Source organism: Vollenhovia emeryi, unplaced genomic scaffold (assembly GCF_000949405.1).
Source record: "Vollenhovia emeryi isolate VEMERY1.0 unplaced genomic scaffold, V.emery_V1.0 DF939534.1, whole genome shotgun sequence".
NCBI lineage: Eukaryota > Metazoa > Arthropoda > Insecta > Hymenoptera > Formicidae > Vollenhovia > Vollenhovia emeryi.
Window position 1 is genome coordinate 4,023 of NW_011966832.1, and position 23,426 is coordinate 27,448.

Consider the following 23,426-nt stretch of genomic DNA (forward strand, 5'->3'; position numbering starts at 1 on the left):
GTAAGGCCTGGTTTCACCAACGTCGCTTAGCGTTTAAGCTTAGCTTAATTCGTTCTTCGTCTCTTTCCAACTGTTACTCTAGAAACGGACAAATGTGAATTAAACTTGAGCAACGTTTGGTGAAACCGGAGCCGGCAGTCGGAAAGAGGCAGATAACGAATTAAACTAAAAGCTTAAGCGACGTTTGGTGAAACCGTGTCGAGAAGAAAAAGGACGAAAAGTAAGTTAAACCGGGATTGAAGTTAATCCGTACTTTGGTAGAAACGTACGCGGTGTCGCGAACGTCGCTTAATTTTAAGCTCGGCTCAATTCATCCCTCGTCCCTTTCCAACTGTTGCCACGGCAAAGAGACGAACGATGGAATTAAACCAAGGCCGAGGCTGAGCGACGTTGGTGAACTCGGCCTTTTAGAAATCGCCCCGAGCGATTGCCCGTCGATTAAACTAATCGGGGCTCAATCGGTCGTTTGCGAGTCCGTCGAGAGAGGTCGACCCGCCGTGTCCGCGTGTTTCTCATTCACGTCGGCGGCCGCCACGTCGTCACGCGCGCAGCTCAAAGACGTCCAACGTCGACCGCGCGGGCGGCAAGAGCCGTCACAGTCTCCGGTGCCCGCGCGGCGAGCGGAAACCGAGTAAATCAGATCGGAAACACACGCGCGCGCGCGCGTTACGCCACGTACGGTCCCGCCGGATACAGCTGGAGGACAGCTGGGGACTGCGGACTTGACGAACGGCCGAGCGCGTCGCGTATCCGCGCGAGAGAGGATCAACGTCGGCGGGTACCTCGCCGGGGGGGGGGGGGGGAGAAGAGATTCCTAGAGACGGTGTGGGTCGCCGCTGAATTGGCCGGTGGAGGGAGAGCGAGGCGAGATTAACCAAGCCGTTAGCGGGGGCCGACGATAGGTTCGGCTCGTGTAAACACAGCCGCGGGAGACGGCGGCCCCAGGCGACCATGAACGACCCAGTCGTCGGGCTGCGCGGACGCTCGCTCGTCCGGTGAGGTAGAACGCGAGGGTAAATTTCCGGATCGCCGCGCGAGACCGCCGGGGCGCCCGCCGTGGATGGTAACGCGGTGGACTTGTGATTTCCAGGTGCCCCGCGGTACCCCGGGGCCTTATCGGAGCGCGATGCACCGCGCGATAAGAGCCGCAGCGTAATTGGGAAGCCTCGCCGTGACTCATCTCGCCCGAGAGATTGGATCTGGAATCATGTAAAACGTGGAGGAGCAGCGTCGTCGCAGCGTAGTTGGTTCGGCCGAGAAAGAGAGCGAGAGAGAAAGAGGCGCAACAATGGGTTCCATCGCTCTGGAGGAGTACGAGTTGATGAAGGACTCGAAGTATCGGGTGTAAGTAGATTCAGCAGCGTTTAGCACCGCCGTGATAATTGACGCTTTTGTCGCTCGGCGTCTGGGTTCCCGTTGGAAAAGCTCGCCGCGATTGCACACGTGTTTATATTGTTTCACTTTTCGTTCGCTTTCTTACTTCCTGGGCCCCCGCGGCAGCAACTCTTGGCTGGCGCCTCGCCGCGCGTTGCGACCAAACGACCAACCCGTGCCGTATTTGTCTTTTGCGCAGCTACGTGTCCGCCGTCGACAAGGCCCTGAAGAGCTTCGAGTACACGAGCGAGTGGGCGGACTTAATCTCCGCCCTGGGCAAGCTCAACAAGGTGCTGCTGAGCCACATGAAGTTCCCCGTCATTCCGAGGAGGATCAAGATATCCAAGAGACTGGCCCAGTGCATGCACCCGGCGCTACCCTCCGGCGTTCACCTCAAGGCTTTAGAAACGTACGACATCATCTTCAAGTGTATGGGCACCAATAGGCTCAGCCACGAGCTCTTCATCTACAGCGCGGGTAGGTACAGCTTTTCTCCGCCGTGCGAGAGAAATCGGCGGAACACGTTCTACGTACTCGTCTGTTCTCGTTCAGGGCTGTTTCCGTTGCTGGGCCACGCCGCTATGAACGTCAGGCCGTCACTGTTGACGGTGTACGAGACGCACTTTGTGCCGCTCGGCGAGAGGCTGAGGCCGGGACTGAGCGGCTTCCTGAGCGGCGTCCTCCTGGGCCTGGAAGACGGATCCGATCACTTCGACAGGTGGGCTCGAGGCTATTATTTCTCGCCGCGCTCGTAAATAACGTGTAGATAATAGGCGGACTTATGGGACAATTATTTCCCGCACAGAACGAACTCCTTACTGGAGAAGGTGTGCGAGGGCGTGGGCGCGGAACACTTTTACGCGTGCCTCTGGGACTGCTTGGCTTCGAACTCCGGCATTCGGCTGCCCGCGATATCGTTTGTCCTAGCGCATTTCAACAAGAAACTGTCGATGGAGGAGCAAAGATACATTATGGGCACCAATACCAAAATTATGGTGAGAAGAAACTTGCCAACGCCGAAGATGTGTGGAGGAAAGTCCCCCTGTTATGAGATAGTCTTCTAATGTGAGACAGCAGGTTTTCAGCGTCCAAATTCAATCGCGAGCAACGATTCGTGATTTAACCATGAATCTTCCACCAGAGAAATTTCACTCCGAGGGCAGTAAAGTCACGGCGGAGGCGACGAATGACGCCTGTTTGGCAGAAACTCCGCCGTCTCATGTTAAGAGCCTGTGTCATATCAGGGGGCTTGGCTGTATCTTAAGATTCTCTAATGTTACCGATCTGTAAAAGATTTCAGCCCTGTGTGCTGGAGTGCAAGACACCTCGGTGTTGGTGCAGAGAAGCGCACTGGATTTCCTGCTGATAGGATTTCCTATGCACAACAGTCAATTGACGCACCAGGATATGATATTGTTAATAAGAGCCGCCCTAGTTACCATCTTGCGAAGAGACATGAGCTTAAACAGGTGAGGGAGGCGGCTGCAACGTATGGCGTTGTTGAAATCCTTACACATATTTTTCTATCGCGCAATTGTAGGCGTTTGTTCGCTTGGCTGTTGGGCACCGAAGTGAGCACGTCGATATTAAAGAAGAAAACCCCTGCGACCGCGGACACTAAAGAGAACGTAACGTACTTCGATATGTATTCGAAGGAAATGCTAGTCGAAGCGATAAAGTACCTGCTTAAGGAAGTGTGCGAGGAAAACTCGCAAGATCTGAAGCCGTACAGGATACTCGTCTCGCTGCTCGACAAGGTGGACATTGGGCCGATAATTTTGGACGACATTCTGTACGAAGTGTTCAGGTGAGATCGTCGGCGCGTCATAAAAATAGCACGCTGTTGATATTTTTCTTTCTAATAACCGCCCGTTACGCTTTAGGACGTTTTACAACGCGTGCAAGCAGTCCGCGTCGAGTCACGCGCCGAAGGCGAATGAAGTGGTCAAGTCCGCGAATCTGTTATTCTCGACCCTGGAGCCGTCGTACATCTGGATACATTGCGGCCATCTGTTCGAGAAAGCCTGCGGCACGGGAGCGAGGACGCAGGTCACGATCGAGGACGTCGCCGTAAGACCGGTCGGCAGTGGAATGCCGAATCTCGTGGAAGTGTGCGTGCTAACGGAATTCCTACTCGAGACCGTGTCGCTGGACGCGTTTATAGACACGCCGTCCGAGCACCTCCCTGGCTTATTTTACGAGATAACCAGCAGGCTCTTGTACCACAGTAGCATCCTGTCCCCGACGGAGATCTCGAAGAGCCTGAAATTGTGCGGCAAGATCTTGTCGAAGGTGCAGCCGACGATGATAACGGCCCATGCGGACAGGTGTGAGGTAGACGTCAAGTTGGACGCGTCGCTCAACAACATCACGGTTCCCAGCGATAATTCCTTAACGGCGATCCCTCTGGAGAAGAGTCAGTCGGATAGTAAACTAAACAAGCCCGACGCGTCCAGCATCCCCTTCGCGGAGAAGAGCCCGAGTACGAGGAGAAGAGCCAATTCCGGTGGTGCCGCCAAGAGGAGCGAGAAGAAGTCGAAGAAGAAGGCGAGCAAGAGCACACCCAAGTTGAACGACACGTACACTATACAGGCTGACGGCAGTGGCATATCCGTCGTAGTGAGCGAAGACACGAAACACTTGCCTAGGAATAAAAGCATGGACGACATTAAAGCGAGCTGCGTCGAGACCGATGGGATCTCCTCGTCGAAGAATCAATCCTCGGACAGCCGTCTGTCCACGTTGAAGCACTTGAAGAACGTCACTCCGATGGGGTCGACGGGATCCTTGTGCAGGGGACCATCTCCGGCGTTTCAGGCGCAGCACTCCATGTTGGAAAAGTGCCTGCGGCAATACGAGACATTTTACGTTAAGTTAATTAGCAACCGGATACTCAGCAGGGAGAGAACGGTGCAGGATATGTTCGATCATTTAGTGGTGTCTTGCCCAAGAAAGAGTTTCGACGAGAGAATGCGCCATTTGGAATACCTGCTGAACTCGAGATTAAACGTAGACGACTCCGGTTTCTTTAGTCAGGACACATCCGTGACCGAGAGTACCAAGTGCCTGGATATCTTTCGCCTGTTCCTCGATACGGCGGCGCAGTCGGAGTGGATCGAGGCCATGAAAATAGCGTCCAGCTTGTTCGTCGAACTGTCCACGTTTCCCAAGTACTTTTCGCCCGGCAACGACGTACTCGTGGAGGAGGAGCCCAAGTTCGAGCACGTCCTACCGGATTGGCTGAAAGTTTTGATAGTCTGTTCCTGCTGGTTGCAAAAACAGCCCGCGCTACAGTTAACGAGCATCGCCACGTTACTGGACTTGGTGGCACTGTTGAAGGCGCACAACGACGTCGAGACCCATCCGAAAAGCGGAGAGGGTATGACGACGGTTATCATCGTACCCTTGTTGAAGCAGTGGCACTTGTCCTACTTGATGCAATACACTAATGTGTTTCAGGTACGCCCTGACAAGATTTTCACGTTCATATCTCATTAAAAATGTCATCGTCGTCGTCGATGACCGTCGATATTTAAATCACATAAGAGAAATACCTAACGACGCTGAATCTTCGTGTCTAATACGCTGGGGCTAGATTTTTTAATTTATTCGCAAGCGAAACGTAGGCGCAAGTTCTGCTCTTACAGAATACTTGCAAGTTGATTGGTTATTGCGTGGCTTTTGGCCAATCGACTTGCAACTTCCACGTTTCTCTTGCTAATGAATTCAAGAGTCTAACCCCCGGACCTATTCAGTGAAGAGTGTCTTAGCCAATTCGACCGCTGGGGCATGTGATAACATTTAGCCTTTCTATTATGCGATTTATTTAAATATTAAACATACTTTACTTCTCTAACACGAAGGTATTGGCACATTCCTTGTGGCATCACTTGGGCGAGCTTCCCGCCCATAAGTTCAGGATGCGTTGCGTAGAACTGTTGCACGAATTGCATCACGCTCTATACGATTCCTGCGACGCGGTCGAGGACCTGGTAGGATCCGCGCTCACCTCCGAGAATCCCGAAAAGAGGATCGAGGCATTCGGTAGATTCGCCACTCTGTGGCACTTGGGGCGAGAAATCGAGACGAATCCGAGGTTGCGCGGCTGCCTCCGAACTTTCGACCAGTGAGTAAAATGATCCGTAATGCCGTCGTCCAGTTTTAGTTTAATGTAGATCCTCACGAAGTACTGCTTTTCTGCGCAGATCCCTGTTGAAAATGCTGGACAATCTTCAGCTTGCGGACAATTCGCCGTTAAAGCTGCAGGCGCAGTCGTGGCTGTTACATTCCTTGATGCGCGGCGACATATCGCGCGTAATAGATCCCCTGCTGACAATACTACTGGATCCATCCACGTGCCGTATGAGCGTCCTTCACGTGAGCATACAGCACAGTAATACCGTCCTAACGAAGAACGACCCCGTGGAGGAGAAGTCGGAGGTCCAGGACGACACGGAGGGCGCGGCGAAGATCTACGCGATCAGCTCGGTCGACGGCAACGTGATATATCACGTGAGCGACAACGTCGACGAGGACAAAAAGTGGAAGAAGGGTAAGAAGAAGAAGCAGGCGATCAATCCTGTCAAGATAAAGCGGATTTTCGCGGTGACGACATTGGCGACCGGCGACAATTGCAATCACTATGTCACGGAGAGGAATCAGTTTATGAAGGAACTCGAGGTACCGCCCAGTATATCCGGCAACAGGAAGATCTCCGTGTTCGTGAATCCTCTCTCGATCAACTGCAACGAGAATTCCAACGATTCTTTAACGGAGGACGACTCGCTGCCTGGTATGCGTAAGGGGAACCTGACGACCGAGCTGCTGAAGAACGCCACCCGTTTCAAGAAAATTGACTTCGACAAAGGCTCCACTGCCAGTTTAGACGAGAGTCTTTTCGAGTCGGCCAATTCCAGCCTGAAGGCGAAGGACAAGAGTAGCTACAAGAAGCTGAACGACGACGTCGACTCGTCATCGGATTCCATAACGAACAGCTTGGACTCGAGCAGTCCCGAAGTAACCAACAAGCAGTCGAAGCAGAAGAAGGAAACTGTCATAATGCCGGGCAGCTCCAGGGAGGTGGCGGGCACGATCATGAAGGGCAGGTATTACAGCACGAACGAGTTCAGCGCGAATTACGATCACGACATCGGCAGTTTCGAGGCGAGCGCGGAGGTGCCGAGCTGGACGATGGACGACGACGACGGCGAGCTGGACGCCAGCACCACCGCGGAGGAGTACTTTAGCAACTCCAGCGCCAGCATAGTCGAGGAGATTCTCAACGAGGTGCTCGAACGCGTGATGCAGTTGTGCGACATCGCCGAACCACCCAAGAGCGTGAGTATTTACTTTGCTCGCTCGGCGAGACGACGAACGTTCCAGTATTTCAATATCTTCTGACCCGCAGGAGGAAGTGCCGCAGCACAACGCGAAAACCAATCGAAACGTCGGCCTGGGTGTTCACAACCTTCACTCCCACATGCTGCTCTACTGCGGGGTGTACGACTCGGCCAGGACGCTCTACGCTCTGCGCACCCTGAGGAACGAACTGTTGACGAACATGCGAATGTTCCTCTGCTGCGCGGCGACGACCGGCGTGACGAACGCGACGAAGAACACAGTGTTGTTGAACTTGTTGGCGAGGCATAGGAAAAGTGTTTTCGGCCGGAACTTTCACGGTGACATAGCTAACACGGAATTCATAGCGGCTTACAGGAGTAGCATGTACCTGGAAGTGTTGATAAGCGTATGCCTGTACTTCGCGAGAAGCTACTACCCAAATCTGGGGCAGATGAGACTCACGTACGAAGAGATCGCGGGTAATCGTCAGGTGCGTGCTCGATTTTTCGAAAATGTCTTAATTCAGTATATCTTTAAAGAAAAAGAAATTACAAAGTGCTATAAAATTTTTCATTAAACATTAATTCTTTTTTTAATGGATTTATTGTTAACACTCTTGTTGATAAAATTATCTTCCTCGTAGGTGCAACTTGCGAGCGCGGAATTACTGACGCTAATATTTTCCGAGTTAATCCCGATCGTCCGCGACTCTGGGAAGGGCTTCAGTTGTTACATAGTTGATTTGCTAACTAAATGTAAAGTACAAAAGGTTGCTCTGCACTGTCTTGTGTCCAGTGTTATGAGCATGAAGAACGCCCACAAGGAGAACGAGGATGTTTCCACGTTTACTGAAGAAATCGTATTGTTTAATGATCCGTTTATCGACAGTGACGTTAACAAATGTAAATATAGGGCGAGCGATCACACGGAAGCGTTCCAGATACAATTGTTGCGGTAAGTATGCAAGAATATTTCGCTAATCCACAACTGACGAAACTACTCGAAAAACTCGCATTAAAACCAGTTTCAGTTGCAATCGTGTAATTTTTCATGGTCGATTTATTGTTTTTCAAGATTATTGTTGTCGTTGATTATGTTGGAGCATCAGTGCAGTAGTCAAAAAGGAGAAGAAATTAATCCAACGACGTCGCCCATACCGAGTTCGCCGACACGGGCGTCAAACTTGATCGGCAACAGTTTGAAATACGTCTCTGGAGCTGCAATACCGCAGCAACCGATGTTCCTCGCTAGTATTCTTAGCGCCCTGCAACTCGTACGTTATTTATGTCAATGTACATTGTCAGATCGATTCAGGAGTTTATACACATTTTTTTACAATAAAACACAGATATGACATTTTATTAAATTATATATAATATTTTTAAATGATAGATATAAACTACAAACTGATCTGATTAATATTAGAAAGTGACGATCGATCTAACAAAATCACAAACGAAATCAACAATTCGTATATTGATAAGAATTTTTGCAGGATCACATGAGACATCTTCATCAACATTGGACCACTCTCGTTACGTCCAGTCTGCCTTTCATGGGACCGTCTTTAACATCCGTTGTAACATCGGTTATTCATCAACTGTGCAACAATATTGAGCACCTAGCGTCGTATTACATCAGCGAGGAAGCGACGTTGACATCAAAATTACAGGATATAAGCACAGTGGAGTGCTGCTTGCCCGCAGATTACACCGTGACGCATTTGGAGGCTTTGACATACTTGCTGCACTACTGTCTGTTGGACACCTCCCAGCAGATTGGATTCTCGTTTAATCAGCCATTAAGTGGCACGATACAGACGGGAATTCCCGGTGCTAATCCCGGGCAGATATTCAACAATCTTATACACGTCTTTATGCCCAGCCCACTTTCTCCGGTTAGTTGGGCAAAATATATGCTTTAATTGTGTAAGGTACATGCAATCGATATTTGATTTATTCAGTACAGAATGGCAAGGTTTTTGTTCTCCGTAGGATTTGTGCACGGCGAAGGATAAAACTGGCGCGAACGAGCTGCAGCAACACGCCAGAAGAACAGCATTAAGCCATTTGCCTAGAATAATAGCATCATTGTCTGCCCTGTGGCAAGCGGTTCTGGCAACAAAAGACAAGTACATTTTATTTGAATTTTTTAATCAAATATGCAACAAAGTTGTTGATCCTGTTAATGCAGTACCCTTTTAATAATGTCGTATAGCGAACAAGCCAGTTGCGTGGTGGGTAGTCCAAGAATAGTTAAATATCAATTACTGGAACTACTGTCTCCAATCTCTTTTCACCACGGAGCCAACTTCTTGGCTGCGGTTGCGGTTGCCTGGCACGAGAGGCGCCAGACATCCGCTGCGTCAAAAAAGGTACCTGACGTTGTGTATTGAAAAAAAAAGATGGCATAATGAAAAATAACTAGTGTTATCATTAGTTTTGGAAAGAATGTCAGGTAATTTATTTCGGTGCAGATACTTCCAGAAGCCTGCCCTAACCAGCAAGTAATGGTCCACCTTGTCAGTGCGATTCGAGTTATGCCCATTGACACGTTGGTGCACACCGTGCACCAAGTAGTGAAAACGCCACCGCCGATACACGGAATCAAGCAAGATTTCTCATTGGAAGTCTCGGTGCTAGAATTACTTTATGTCTACATGCAGAGTAACACGTCGCAGTCGCTCATCGAGTCCTGGGCGTCGTTGCTCAGTTTATTGAAGGACGGTCTATCGCTAACGGCACCTGCCCAATTTCTCTTGTTGGCTATACTGAACGAGTATGTACAAAAGTGCCCACCTATGCAAGAGAAGAAAGATATCAAGGACTTGCAAGACGTGTCTGCGAAGGTTATTATCTTGCGTGATTCATTTATCGAATAATTGGTAACACGGCTGCTGGACGTTCTTAATAAAAAACATTTCAGTTGATCGAATCGTGTTCGCAAATAGCCGGTGCCTGTTTAGAGCAAACCACATGGCTGAGAAGAAACTTGGCCGTCCGAGAGGACGTCTTTGAGGTGGTGGAAGGCTCCTCGGAAGGTAAAGAGGGAAAGAATGGTGCTGGTGCGTAACGTGCAATTTATTTTGTAGGCATATTCGAAGAATTTTTAACGTAACGGCATTTTCTGATTTTGATTCGCGCTTTATCTTTCGTTTCCCTTGTGCAGTCTAGCAGTTGCAAATAGCTCTACACTCCTCCCGCGGTATATTCGTGGTTATCATTGAAAGCTTTGCGTTGCAGTAACACCCGGAACCCCGCCTAACGCGGCATACAGCGTTCAAGCGCAAGCGGTATTAGCGGAGATACTCGCGCCATTGCTGGACGTTAGTTACGGCTCGCAAGAGAAGGAGCGCGTGGTAACGCTCCTGACAAATCTCATGTACAACGTTACGCCTTACCTAAAGAATCACACGTAAGTTTCGGAAATGGCTCTTCAAAGTTTATTTCTTTGAGGCTCGGACAGTGAGACAGAACAGCGTTTAAACCTTGCCTGCTTTATCTTACTTTCAGGATAAAAAATATCGCCTCGTTCACCGCTTGCTCTCAACTATTGGCTTCCTTATCGGGATATCAGTACACGAGAAAGGCTTGGCGCAAGGACGTGTTAGATTTGTTACTCGACTCGGCCTTCTTCCAAATGATACCGGCCTGCCTGCCGTATTGGAGAACCATAATAGACAATTTGATGACGCACGACAATACTACCTTCAGAGATTTAATGAGTAACGCATATTTTACTACACCTATGCACGGGGAGAGAATTTTCTTTTAAAATTTACCCTGAAAATCATGTAATCGTGGGACAACATGGTATTTTGAGGAATTTTACATTTTACTAGCAAAATGTATGGTACAATTTCAGAAAACTCATAAAATTCTTCCAAGTGCCATGTTGTCTCACGATTACATTTTTAGGACAAATGTTAAGAGAAACTTTCTCTCCGTGCGCGATACGTGCGTCTATCATAATCACAGGAAGTAACACATTCCTAATCCCGTTAAATAGATCGCGTCTCCATGGCTCAAGGCAGCGGAATCAGTATATTTTCTTCGAAAGAGCAGGAGTACGAGCAGAAAGCGCAGCTCTTGAAACGCCTGGCGTTTGTAATTCTCTGCAGCGAAATGGATCAGTATCACAAATATATGCCGGAGATACAGGGTGAGCACTCGTAGAAGCATTTTAGGAAATATATTGACTATTGCGTAGCGCGTAGTGCTTTTACACGCATACAGATGTGTACTGATCATTTTGCTTTCAGAGCGCTTAGCAGACAGTTTACGCCTACCCCAAGTGATCCCGTCTATTCAGGCGCAAGTGTTTCTCTGTTTTCGCGTACTGCTGTTGAGAATGTCGCCACAACACGCGACATCCTTGTGGCCGGTCATAGTTAGCGAGCTCGTTCAAGTATTCCTCTACATCGAGCAGGAATTGAGTACGGACAGTGAAGAGTTCAGGTACGCAAATATTCTTCCGATTCGTGTGCTTATTGAGGAAACTCGGCTTATGGGACGCTGCTGCTTCGTATGTGCATGGTATACGTTTACTTACAACAATACGCGGTTATTTATTTCGTTTGAGGGGTCGAGAGGCACCTCTCGGTCTGTTAATCTCCTTTCAAGACTGTTACGTCTGATCTCCGAGACTCGTGAACATTTGAAAGAATGCCAATATTTTTGTGTGCAGATATATTATATTTTATCAATCGATTATATTTTTAAAATACTCGAAATGTAAACGACGCAATCTTGTAATGACGTAGAATAGAAACGCGAGACAAAAGTGTGCGATTTACTTCTTAGGATCTTGTATGCGCGTAAAGATCGAGAATGTTAAACAGCAGAATATTTGTGTATGTCCGTCCTACTAACATGGATACACTATCTAATGTCGTACTGTTTTTTTGGCTCTGTTTCGGTATCTTCGCGATTTGATGGGATTTTGTGGTGCCTCCGTAACTTGAATGGTGTTGGGACGGCAGTCGTCATAGCAGGTAACTCGATGGTCCATTTCAACATACATACCGCACGCGTATGCATACTGTTAATGTTGTAAGGGCACTCGAGTACAGTGATGTAAAAAATACTTTAGTTACAGCGCCTAGAAATACAATATTTCGAATAAAGTCACGACGCACGTAAAATTATTTTCATATTATATTAAAATCACTCTTATTAAATTGCACAAACTCCTGGTTTCAAGTATAAAAAGGTACTTCGAAAACAGATAAATAGTCAAAGAACCACAAAAGTACTTGCTGCGATAAGCAGGTACCTTAGCTTTAGATACGAATATTCAAAAAGAATAGCCGGGAGCGCAGGAAAGACTTTACACCACTGTGTCGAGCGTGTCGAATGTCAAAGGGTATCCACTAATAACAATCTTGTATCTTGTTGACCGAGCTCTGCGGGAAAATTGCGCATTACTTATACCTCGGAATCAACTGCAGTTGAACTCGTGCACCTTGTGCATTCCGCCGGCGATCTGAATAACGCAACATTTGCACGGTTCTTTGTACAGCTCGCACATCAAACTCTTGTCGGCTCTGGACTCGTCGTGGGCCGTCAACGCCAGCAACGGGCTTCAGGCACACGGGCATCCTCACTGGTTGCAACTGCAGCTGGCTGCCGCCAAGCTGCTGGATCTCGCGTTGCTGCTGCCCGCGCACAGATTACCGCAGTTTCAGATGTAAGCGACAAAAAAGAAAGAGATTATGAAGCGGCGCGTATTTCATTGCGAGATAATCCGTGTAATGTCCCGCTTGTTTTACAGGTATAAGTGGGCGTTCGTCGGAGACGCAGCGGCAAGCTGCATGGACAACAATAATTTATCCTCCGATTTTGTGCCGCACATCACGAGAATAGCGAAATTGATGGACAGTAAGGTGAGCTAACACGACCGACGCTTTCGGGAAATTGTCGGCTGTCGCAACAGTCGATTTTACTTGCCGCGATTGCGAGGAAGAGTGACTCAATGTATGTTGAGAGCGCAAATATACGTCGATATAAAGCCTATTGTTAGTAATTGTAGTCTTCCGTCGAGCATTCCTCGGGTAACAAGCATCTCTGCGTTCTCTCGTCAAAAACGTACTCCTCCTTGCACTCGCATCCGCTTCTGCACGGCGTGTAACAGTCCACTATGTCCGGCCTCGAGCACGTGAATTGGCAGAGACAATGCGTCCAGATCGATCTGTCGTCGCACTTCTGAACATTCCTGTAACGCACGTAATCGAACTCGTCGTAGTCGTACCCGGGAATTCGGTGCTTGGTGTATCTGTAAACTCTCTCGGACAATTTGTACCAATCAAACTGCTTGTCGAAGGGACTCTTCTTAAGAGAGTCGACGTTGTGTCCGAAAGCAGCCAAGTTCGAGCCAGGATACGCGCCGTCTTGATTTTCTGTGTCGTCGAAATCGTTCGCGACGTAAAAATCATCCTGCGTGACGCTGTATTCTTTCTTAAAACTTCTCGAGCGGTCCGTTGACAAATCTTCATAGAAATCAAAATCGTTGTACTCGGAATCGCTCGTGTACTCTGCGATAAATGCAATAATTAAGTCGCAACATTAAAAGTACAAATAAAATTGTTTTTTTTTCTTAAGTTAAATCTTAGGTAAAGAAGTTGGACTAGATCGTTACATGAATGTTTCGTGAGTCGCTTTTTGCTTACAAGTTTCTACTTGTCTAATGTTTAAGAGACTCGTTTTAAAGAACTCCGAGCCAAAATTTAAATAATTTTTTTTATTAGCAGGAAATTGAACTAATTAAATTAATTTGATAAGAAAGGCCTATCGCAGCCATCTCTTCATTAACATTCACTTTACCAATAATTGGCACGAATCAACTCACATTAAAACCATTTAAAGCATTTAGAATCACTATAAACCAAAAAAAAAGATGAACATTCACGTCCATAGATGTTTCACGATTATATTTATAGATAAAAAAGAATTTTCTCACTGATTTTTTTCAATCTCATATTTTTTCATCATCATCATGATGATTTTTCTTTTACAAAGTTATCGGAGCACAGCACAACTTTTAAATTAAAAACAATCAGAAAGTGCACAGATAACATTTGCAAGATCAACAAGAGAATTGACAGAAAGGTCTCCACTTTAGAGGAGACTCGTGTTCTTCTTTAGGAAAAAATTAAGGAATAGGAAAGAAATACGAATAAATTGTATCTTTCAAATAGATGATGTTGCTTTACTACTCACGTGCAGTGACAACTATTGCGGTGCACAGAATGTAACACGATAAGATTTTCAGCCAGGCCATCGCTGTGATCGCTTCTGCACGGTCTGTCGGCAAACTCGATGCACTCTGTTAGAATTAAACCGTACGAATAGTCTCAATTATCACCGTGACCCTGCTCTTATCGGCTCCACTTAAAGACGTTTCTGCTGCTACGTTACGAAAAAATTTCACTCGATCCGTTACTGCCAGTAGATTTTAATTATACTTTTTTTTCGAGAAGTATAACAACGTTTATTAGATAACAATTTTTCAGATCTCACGTCTGCTATGTTTAGCACATATGTGTTACGAGAATAAAAATCACAGGAGCTTGGTGTACGAACTGCTGTCAGCAATACTGAAATACTTATTTTATTTTAGTATTCGTGAGATCTCTCGTGTATATGTATATAGATTCATTTTTGCAACAAAGCCAATGCGCGCGCTCGAGTCGAGCGATGTTGCGCAACATTTGGCACCACAAATATAATTTTCCGTTTCTCTACGTATTGTTTCGCGTTGCTCCTTTATTGTGTGTATATTAAACAGGGATATCTTCTTCCTTATTTTTGTGTGTTTTTTCTCTCTCTAAAACTTGTACCGATTCTCTTTTGCAGTTCAAACCCGAAGGTCCGCCGCCCAAAAGGAATCCGGGCGAGCTTCTACTAACGTCGAATAACGTTCGCTCTTTGCAAGATCTGCATCATTTCTTCTCGAGCCTTAGCCGCGCCACATGCGACACTTACGTGCCGATAAATAACACGCAACTAGAGACTGTAATCGAGCAGGACTTCCTCGAGAAAATGCCTGCCGTGCCAGCGAGATAGTAAGGATGATATGGTAAAGCTGTTTAAATAATATTCGTTCGTCAATCGGGAAGAAATATGTCGTTGAGACGCTTTATCCTTTGATATAAATATTTATAAAAAATATATATACACACGGTATCAAGAAAATTCGCCGCACTTAAGTCTATACGTAAATAATACATTGTATAAATGTGACACAATTAGAATACAGGCATCCAGAAAACCGCTTCTGTTCTCTGCCATCAAATGTCTCGAGGCGTTAAAGAATTTACTCTGCATCAATGAAAAGTACGATAAACCTGAGGACAAACGAGAAACGAATTTTAGTCGTACGAGATAGAAGAAAGGATTGATATGTCGAGAGCTATTAATTCCTTCGTGGACAAATCGATCGTGAACGAAGCGGGGAGATTTCTTTCATATTTAAAAGTCGGGAATAAATCTGGGGCGCATAAAATGAACATTTTCCGTTACTGGTTTTCACTTTATTAAGCTTTCGACTTGTCTCCTCATTCGGTTGTGAATAGTTATCAGCGTGTACAATACGGCAAGCTAAACTCGCTCGTTGGCCTGCTGTTGTAAGATTGTATAGAGCGTGTACAGTGTAACATAATATTTATACGGAACAAGGTCTTCCCACACTATTTTCCGACATACACACACCCGCCGATAGTTTCATTTCTCTTTCTTTAACTTCGCATATTGTCGTTCAATTTAAGTGACAGGCCGCCAGGAGGTTTCTCCACAAATCCGAATAGCAAACTCCACGCTGAAGTGCGGGCAATGGAAAGACGGATAAACGGGGAGATAAAAGATTCAATTAATGCCTCGCTTGCGATACGAAATGTGCGGATGTTGATTGTAGGACGTGGAAGTTCATGAGGTTTCGCAGTGAGACTCCGAGCGGGCGGAATAACGACACGGTAGGACGGACCAGTTATGTTTTCGATTATGTACGCGCTATCGAAGCAACCCGCTCGCTTTTGTACTCTTCGGACTACCCGATCGGAATGGCACACCGCGAGGACTAGACTGAACTTCCACCTTAGTTGTCTAACATACAGTTATCGTTATTGCCGAACGATTCTTTATTTTAACAAACGGACTTTGCTATGTGAACCGATAAATCGATATTACATAATGCAGTATAATCTTTACACGCCGTATAAATAACACGTGCTTGAAATAAGACGTTATATTTTTATGAGAAATTAGTTTAACATACGAAAGAAAATACCAAGAATATCTACTTTAATCCGCACGGGGCACGCCCGTGCAAGCTTCTGCACACAATTAGGAAGTAAGTAAAAACTCGAAGATAATATTTGGGGTATGTAACGAAAAAATATACGTTGTCTACTTTGCTCAATAAAAGTTTTAAAGTTGTACCAGGCGTCCGTTAGGACGCACATTGCTACTACCTTTTGCAAATGAACTTGCATGTTAAAATAAAAGGGCACCTTTTCTTCGACTAAAGTAATTCTTTTAACTCGAAGGTCTTTCTTCTTCCAATATTTCGGCCACAAAAATCCACGAACCAATGAGATGACAGAATCACTTTGGTAGATATTCTTTGTCAATAATACACGATCGTGTCAATAAAGTGCTTAGCGATATATAAAATTTATACTGTAAATTTATACCGTATATTATACAGACGCAGGGCCGGTTTTTCCAACCACTTGGTAACCTAACGAATAGTCAAATCATACATTTATCTTTGTCTAATTTGAAGAAAACACAAAGGCATACTTGTGATTTAATTACCAGTTAACTTATTAAGAGGTTGAAACAACTGGCCCATAGACATATATATATTATGTCAGGGTTGGGAAGTAAAGACTGGTTTATGCAGGGCTGTAACCGTTAACTTATGTCGGAATCGGTAAAAATTAACCAATTACAGTCGACTATTCTCGTCACTTTTAAAGGTGATAGTACAATTTTTACCGATTCCGGCATAAGTTAACAGTTACGGCCTTGCATAAACCAGCCTTGACTCGTTACTTGTAACGGAGTTACAGTTACTTTTCTTTGGTAACTCGAACTTAACTTCGTTACTTGCTCTCCATCTGTAACTGTAACTTAACTCGGCTACATTTTTTCGATAATTAGTAACTAATTTAACAGTTACTTTTTTTAAACCTCCACAGATCGCATCAGGCCTTGCAATTCAAGTGTAGATTTGATATTTTTATTCTCATTTCAAGAAAGTCACTGCAAAGTAACGATTCGTTGTTTTTTGGGTAACTGTAAGTCCCAGTCTACAATAGATGATTTAAGCCCTAAGCCTTAAGAAATTGACCAACCACGGTCAAGTAGGAGTAGAATACGCAACTGTGATTAGTCAATTTCTTAAGGCTCGGGGTTGAAATTTCTATTGTAGATGCGTCGTCTACAATGCATGCAGTAAGCCTGAAGTAGGAGTAGGAATAAGGAAATAAATCACTTTTATTTCCTACTCCCTTTCAGATCTTAGGGCGCCGTCACACGCAGCGTAATCTGCGTAAAGCGTAACTAAAACAACCAATAGTTGATTAAAGTTTCTCTTGTACACTCGAGCAGAAATGCTAAACCCCTTACGTTACTTATCAGAACTGGTAACTTGTAACTGTAACTAGTTACATTTAAAAGGGTACTTTCCCAACCCTGTATATAATAATATATCAATATTATAAATTTATACTATAAGTTTATATATCCTGCGGCTCTTGTATGTATTTAATATAAAAGAAGAAAGTCGACAGCTTACACGGCGGATTTATTTTTTTATATACAGCGTTTTGAAGGCGTGCGAGTCTGCAAGCCACATGTATGTACAATACGTAGCGTCAAACTATTTAGACACCCTAGCTCGATAAACGAGTTAATTTCGTCCTGTTTTGCGTTGCCATTACTCCGAGATCATAATTAATTTCCGAAAGGACAATTACGTGTAAGGCAGTATCGCTACTTGGCGCTAAACCGCTGGTAACACGAATAAATTCGTTCCGACTGCTTTGATAAGGGCTTGTGCAAGGATCTGTTGTTTATTGAACATAAAAGAAAATGTTTATAATCTAGTTATGTATATTTATATATTATATATTATACACGTCAGTTATATACAAAACGTCGGTGATGCTATTTCCGTAGTGTTTATTCTTTAAAGTTTTCTACAAATTGATCTTTTTTTTTTATGCAACATCTCTACGGTTCGCGAGTGTCGGGACGGTACAGCTATGAAGATATTTTCCTAGCTCGCGAACTAACGGATGGCGAAACATGTCGGAGAGTATTATGTACCTTCGTCGAAGTTGTGTCAGTTTTTATGTAACAAATATATTCGACAGATACTGTAAATCACTGCGATTTTAAGCAGTGCACCCGCTTTTACCATTAATACTGTTACGTTACGTTGAGAGAAATAAAGATTACACTTGAAAAGAAAAGGCTCGGTGAATCAACGGTGCGGTGAGTCTGATTAGAGGCAGAAGCTATTCCAAGGCTGACGGCAGAAGACTATCCGTAAACGCTTAAGGGTCCGAGCAGATCTTTCTGCCCATCAACTTGCGTCTTATTACGAAATCGTAAACACTTGCGACAATTTTTCTGCTCAGGCCCCAAGTCTGTCTTAGTTTCTCTCTGCCTTGTCTTACGTCTACAACACCGACTCCTATTAGTGCAATATTGAGAAATAATGTAAATCTAGTATTCTAGTAATGTAAATCTATTTAGCAACATTGGTCTAATATTGGCCGGTATTCATAGTCCGATCCTATATTCAAGACTTAAGATCATCTTTAGATACTCCGTAGCCAATGAAATGTTCCGTACAGCATCTTTAGATAAATCCAAGACGGCCATTGTATCAATGTTGGACCAATATTCTTATCGCGTTGTTAAATACTGGCCAATGCACTTGCAATACAAATCTAATATTATAGAATTATTATCGGGCAATATTTACATTTATCCGTGGCCAAAATTTCTAATACAACCAACATTGGGCCAATACTTGGCCAATGTTCAGCCAATACGCTGTGCTACTAGGGGCTTGCGTCTTACTACGAAATCGTAAACACATACAATCTTTCCGCTCAGGTAAAGACCTTTAAGCGTTTACGGGTCGTTCTCTGCCATCAGCTGCCTGAGCTAACGGTATAAGACAACACAAAGTGTTTTTTCTTTCTCGTGCCCCGCAAGTCACAGCTCCGACTCTCGGCAATGCTTTCAAGAGGCTCGTTTTCTATTGCCGCGCTAGTCAACCATCGTGGAATAAACTGGAGTGAGACAAACGTAATTTTTCACTCTGGCTTACCGCACCAGTTGACCAGCGCGGCAATAGAAAGCAAGCCTAAATTCTCGCGGGACCGAGCGAAGAAGTTGAACGAAGCTACGAAGCTCCCCCGAGATGTTCAATTTCTTCCGCGCCAAGTAACTGAATGAAGCCACGAGGCCGAGAGACCCCCAAGACGTTCAGTTTCCCCCGAGCGAAGAAGCTGAACGGGGCCGAGGGGTCTTGGACAACCGCGTCGGCCATCTTGAGTGACAGCACCGGGGTCGACGGGATCTCCCGGTAAGGTGCGGGATCTCGCACGCCGGGGAAATTCCAATGACGAAACGGCAGCGAAGCCTCGGTCGACCGATCTGACGAGGAGAAGCGAGCAGTCGGTGCAGGCGAACGGGAGTAGTCGGGGAAGTCGTTTCGCCGGGGGGGAGGACAATCGGGTGAAGGTCATATCCTAGGTCGCTGGCTTCGCGGAGACACGCGTCTCGAGCGTCGCCGTTGACGTCACCGTTCCCAAAACGGCCGGTCGCTCGAGGAGAGTCGGGAGACCCCGAAGAGTCGTCCCGCTCGCCCGCTCCGCGGCTGCGATTCGTAGCGGACGTCCAGAGAAGAGGGAGAAAGAGGGAGAGAGTAGGAGGACTGGGAGGAAGGAGCGTGGCGTCCGCGTGGCGCGTGGCGAGCCCTGACGCGAAGCGAAGATAGCCTCGCGAGGGCCACGACGACGCGGAGCACTCGGCCTCTACCCCGTCCTCCGCGGCGCGATGTCCGCGGGACGTCGTCGGTGAACGGCGAGCGTGCGTGCGTGCGTGCGCGTGCCACGCGCGTGGAACCGGTTCACGGAGCACCGTCAGCACCTCGCGAGGCGAAGGCGAGAGACGTGCGGGCGAGCGGGCGCGCGCGCGGAAGAAGCAGGTGAAAGCGAGACAAGTCGGCCGCTCGGTGTCTCCGGGTCAGGGCATGCCCGCGCCCCGGCCGCGTCGCGACAGCGTCGCGCACGGCGCGGTTCGTCGGCTAACCTAGATTCGTGGGTCGCGCACGCGGAATCCTCGGCCGACGGGCGAGCATGAACGCGGGTCTCTACACGATGGCCGCCGCCGACGGCAAGTGGGACATGGTCTGCCGACTGTGCTCGCAGGTGAGGAACGAGATGCTGCCAATCTTCGGCGACGAGGGCCAGCAGCGCAGGGTGGCGCAGAAGCTGCGTGCCTGCCTGCCCGTGCTCGTCTACGAGAGCGATCCGCTGCCGAAGCAGATCTGCCAGTTCTGCGCCGCCCGGCTGGACGACGCGTACGAGTTCCGGGAGTTCTGCCTGAGCGTCTACAAGAGCATGCACGCCGTGCTGCTCACGTGCAAGCAAACCGAGTCCACCCAGATCTTCCTCGACTCGATGAGAAACTCGCCGGACCCGTGCCAGGTTTGTCCAACGGGCCGACCCCGGGGGTCACGTTATCGTAAGCGTAACCGCGGATTCCCCGCTTTAACCGCTTGCTGTTTTCAAACGCCAGGTGCAACTCTGCAGGGAGAAGTCCAGAGCTCCGCCGCCGTTGGTCCCCCTGTCGGCCGCCCTGCCCTTCGACGACTCGGCGATGCCGATCGGCCAGGCCGGCCAGGAGCATCTCCAGGCCGCCTGCCTGGACACCCTGCCCGAGCTGCCCTGCGAGGTGGAGATCGAGGAGATGAACGCGGACCCGATTTTGAGCGCCGAGACCGCCGTCTGCGAGCCGTCGGGCAGGAAGCGCAGGCTGCCGGAGCCGTTCGGCGTGGACGCGCAAACCAAGGCCGAGTCGGTGCTCGTGGCCGACGCGGAGGGAGCGCGAGCTCCCAAACTGGACTATCAGGCCAAGAGGGAGGAGAAACGAACGAGTATTCTCGAGCAGGTGCTGACCGGCAGTCTGACGATGAACAATCACCAGCAGCTGCAGCCGAGGACGCGGTTGACCTCCGAGTGGTGGTGCGCGCCCTGCAACAGTTACTACAAGTGAGTAGTCTCTTGCCGACCGTCGTCGACTAGCTCGCGAAAACGACAATTGGCAATTTCCAGAACGAAGGACAGTCTGATGAAGCACATGCAGCTGCACTGCCCGCGCGTCTACACCTGCAGAAAGTGCTCCGCGTCCTTCGACTCGGTCGAGTTCCTGGCGAAGCACGAGGCCAAGAACCACCTGAAGATCGACCTGGACTTGATAGAGAACTTGAACGACTGCGACCAGTGCGAGCGGCAGTTCGTCAGCTGGGAGATGCTGAAGCAGCACAGGCTGCGCGATCATCTGGCCGAGTCGGCCAAGATCGGGAGCAACACCTGGTGTTCGTTGTGCAATAGGTACGTTCGCGCGATGCTTCTCGCTCTCTCTCTCTCTCTCTCTCTCTCTCTTTCTCTCTCGATATTTTAAACACGTGCTTGTGCCTCTAGATTCTTCCGTACAGTCGAGTCTTATCAAGGCCACGTTCAGCTGCACCAAACGAGGTGGATAGTGTCACCGAAGTTGCCGTCCTCCGAACCCACGGTGGCGAAAATAGCGGAGCGACCGAGGGAGATTAAACGAGACGAGCAATATTACGAAAACGTTCGATCCCTCATGTGTCCCACTTGCGGCAAGGTACGGGGTCGCGGTTGCATTTTCACACGGCAGTCCTGCGTGCGCCTCTCTACGACATTTTCGTATTGCAGATTTGTACCCAGCAGAGCGCGTTGTCGAATCACATGCGCACTCACGAGCCGAAGAAGTTCAAGTGCAACATTTGCGGCCGATCGTTCGGGCTTCTCATACGCCTCGCCGGGCACAGAATAACCGAGCATAATGAACAAACGATGATGTCACCGGCCCTGTCGGCGGTCGAGCAAGAGGAGGCCTTGAACGCCGAGAGGGAGGCGAGAGAGGCGAGGGAAGCTAAGACTCGCGGCACCAAGAGACCTTATTCCGAGGTTCGTCCCGTCGATTGTGGATTATCGTATTCGCTTGGCTCGCGTTGCCACACGATGCCCACAGTTTGTGCTCGTGAATCCCTTCACCTTGGACTTGTTTATATTTATTTCTGGGCTTCTCGCCTCACAGAGATCGCTACGGGCGCGCGGCTAAGTTTACACGGCCGTTTCTTTTATCCGCAGGTAATGGAGAAGAGCGACGCGCCGGTAGACGACGAGTCCCCGACGAAACGCACTACCGGCGGACATAAAAACGTGGCGAGGTGCGGCATCTGCTTACAATGGTTCAGCGACCACACGACGATGTTGACGCACCTGCAGACGCACTCGGATAATTATACCCACAAAAGTTACGTGTGTCAAATATGCAAAAAAACATTTAGGGAACAGTCGCAGCTGTCGAAGCACGAGGTAAGACTCCCGGCATGGCTGTTTAAACGTATTTACTGTTCATTGTCGTGGCATTTTTTAAACACGCGCTGCCTCTTGATCGGCAGGCTTGTCATAAACGTCTAACGCTCGATAACGCCTCACTCCCGTACACACCCGCCGTTTTCAACAAATCATTCATGGATAAGGCGCATCAAAAGATCCACATAGTGAGAAAGACCTATCACTGCGACAAGTGTAATAAAATCTTTTTCAAAGAAGTATCGCTGCTCGCCCACGAATGCACAGGCGGGGCGCCGCTGGAAAAGAAAGTCGCAGCGAAATCGCGGCAGAAGTCGTCGTCCCACGTCGTCGGCGACAAGTCGTACAAGTGCTCCAAGTGCGACGCGATTTTCGCGAGCTCGCAGTCGCGAAATGCTCACATGAAAATGCACGCGGAGTACATGCGCGGCAGTACGGTACGTAACGTGAGTGACACGCCGGGCGACTTGAACCGCGATAACGTGTCTCATCGTTCACTGTGTTCTAGGCGCAGACGCACGAGGTCAAAGTCGAGGCGGACGACGAGCCGATGCCAAAATTACGTCCGGAGACGCTGCTGGAGTACGTGTCTCCTATCGAGCCAAAGGTTGAAATTGACGAGCAGAGCGCGCCGCCGCTGCCTCTCAAGCGGACTCTCATTAATACCACCAGCGGGTAAAGAGACGTTTCAAGCCTCTTCGAAGAGCCGCTCGCGTTTTACTGTGAAAAGTCTAACTCTGTGCGGGACGCGCCTGCTTAATTTTAGGTTTCGGTGCGGCGTGTGCTCGTCGCCGTTTGTGTCGAGGGAGCTGGCCGTGGCGCATCTGAGATCCGCACACCCTAAGATGCCATATCAGTGCCCTTACTGCAAGAAACACTTCACGACGCAGTTCAAGTTTTCCTGTCATATCAAGAGGGATCATCCTGACGAGCCCGAGAAATGAAGATCGTTTGGATCGCGCTGGAGGAAGTGAACAGATCGAAATTATATCACAGCATGTGCCTCGTATTACGTGTGTGTGTGTGTGTGTGTGTGTGTGTGTGTGTGTGTGTGTGTGTGTGT

At 47.9% G+C, this 23,426-nt stretch overlaps 3 protein-coding genes and 2 long non-coding RNA genes across 9 annotated transcripts; 2 read left to right on the forward strand and 3 right to left on the reverse strand.

Annotated features, from left to right (window-relative positions):
- Nucleotides 1–829: 829 nt before the first annotated feature.
- On the forward strand, nucleotides 830–16,194 carry LOC105557277 (protein dopey-1 homolog). Of its 4 annotated transcripts, none has more exons than XM_012004472.1 (26): nucleotides 830–1,344; nucleotides 1,574–1,851; nucleotides 1,927–2,092; nucleotides 2,180–2,369; nucleotides 2,668–2,843; nucleotides 2,915–3,181; nucleotides 3,258–4,833; nucleotides 5,238–5,500; nucleotides 5,580–6,711; nucleotides 6,782–7,204; nucleotides 7,358–7,668; nucleotides 7,789–7,987; nucleotides 8,210–8,611; nucleotides 8,709–8,845; nucleotides 8,932–9,088; nucleotides 9,191–9,562; nucleotides 9,640–9,778; nucleotides 9,957–10,128; nucleotides 10,227–10,438; nucleotides 10,723–10,875; nucleotides 10,976–11,171; nucleotides 11,696–11,707; nucleotides 12,235–12,402; nucleotides 12,487–12,598; nucleotides 14,568–14,790; nucleotides 15,479–16,194. In XM_012004472.1, the coding sequence occupies exons 1-25, from the start codon at nucleotides 1,289–1,291 to the stop codon at nucleotides 14,775–14,777; spliced, it is 7,479 nt and encodes a 2,492-aa protein (XP_011859862.1). In that variant the 5' UTR covers nucleotides 830–1,288; the 3' UTR covers nucleotides 14,778–14,790; nucleotides 15,479–16,194. The 4 variants fall into 4 exon arrangements, with proteins under 4 accessions (XP_011859862.1, XP_011859861.1, XP_011859860.1 ...); XM_012004471.1 differs by having other exon boundaries at nucleotides 830–1,013; nucleotides 1,091–1,344; nucleotides 14,568–16,194; XM_012004470.1 differs by having other exon boundaries at nucleotides 14,568–16,194.
- On the reverse strand, nucleotides 8,647–8,989 carry LOC105557276. The gene is made up of 2 exons (XR_001008590.1): nucleotides 8,911–8,989; nucleotides 8,647–8,828 (listed from the first exon to the last, which is right to left on the reverse strand). It is a non-coding gene; the product is annotated as an uncharacterized LOC105557276 (long non-coding RNA).
- LOC105557275 lies at nucleotides 11,388–12,317 on the reverse strand. The gene is made up of 2 exons (XR_001008589.1): nucleotides 11,989–12,317; nucleotides 11,388–11,814 (listed from the first exon to the last, which is right to left on the reverse strand). It is a non-coding gene; the product is annotated as an uncharacterized LOC105557275 (long non-coding RNA).
- LOC105557274 lies at nucleotides 12,620–14,432 on the reverse strand. 2 transcript variants are annotated; one of them, XM_012004469.1, is made up of 3 exons: nucleotides 13,932–14,432; nucleotides 13,015–13,246; nucleotides 12,620–12,927 (listed from the first exon to the last, which is right to left on the reverse strand). In XM_012004469.1, exons 1-3 carry the CDS (start codon nucleotides 13,990–13,992, stop codon nucleotides 12,732–12,734), a joined length of 489 nt encoding a protein of 162 aa, XP_011859859.1. In that variant the 5' UTR covers nucleotides 13,993–14,432; the 3' UTR covers nucleotides 12,620–12,731. The 2 variants fall into 2 exon arrangements, with proteins under 2 accessions (XP_011859859.1, XP_011859858.1); XM_012004468.1 differs by having other exon boundaries at nucleotides 12,620–13,246; nucleotides 13,932–14,426.
- A 3,443-nt stretch (nucleotides 16,195–19,637) lies between the features above and the next one.
- LOC105557278 (zinc finger protein 184-like) lies at nucleotides 19,638–23,397 on the forward strand. Its single transcript, XM_012004474.1, has 9 exons — nucleotides 19,638–20,443; nucleotides 20,535–21,007; nucleotides 21,071–21,349; nucleotides 21,440–21,626; nucleotides 21,698–21,952; nucleotides 22,136–22,363; nucleotides 22,450–22,800; nucleotides 22,872–23,038; nucleotides 23,130–23,397. Exons 1-9 carry the CDS (start codon nucleotides 20,093–20,095, stop codon nucleotides 23,305–23,307), a joined length of 2,469 nt encoding a protein of 822 aa, XP_011859864.1. The 5' UTR covers nucleotides 19,638–20,092; the 3' UTR covers nucleotides 23,308–23,397.
- The last annotated feature ends 29 nt before the right edge of the window (nucleotides 23,398–23,426 follow it).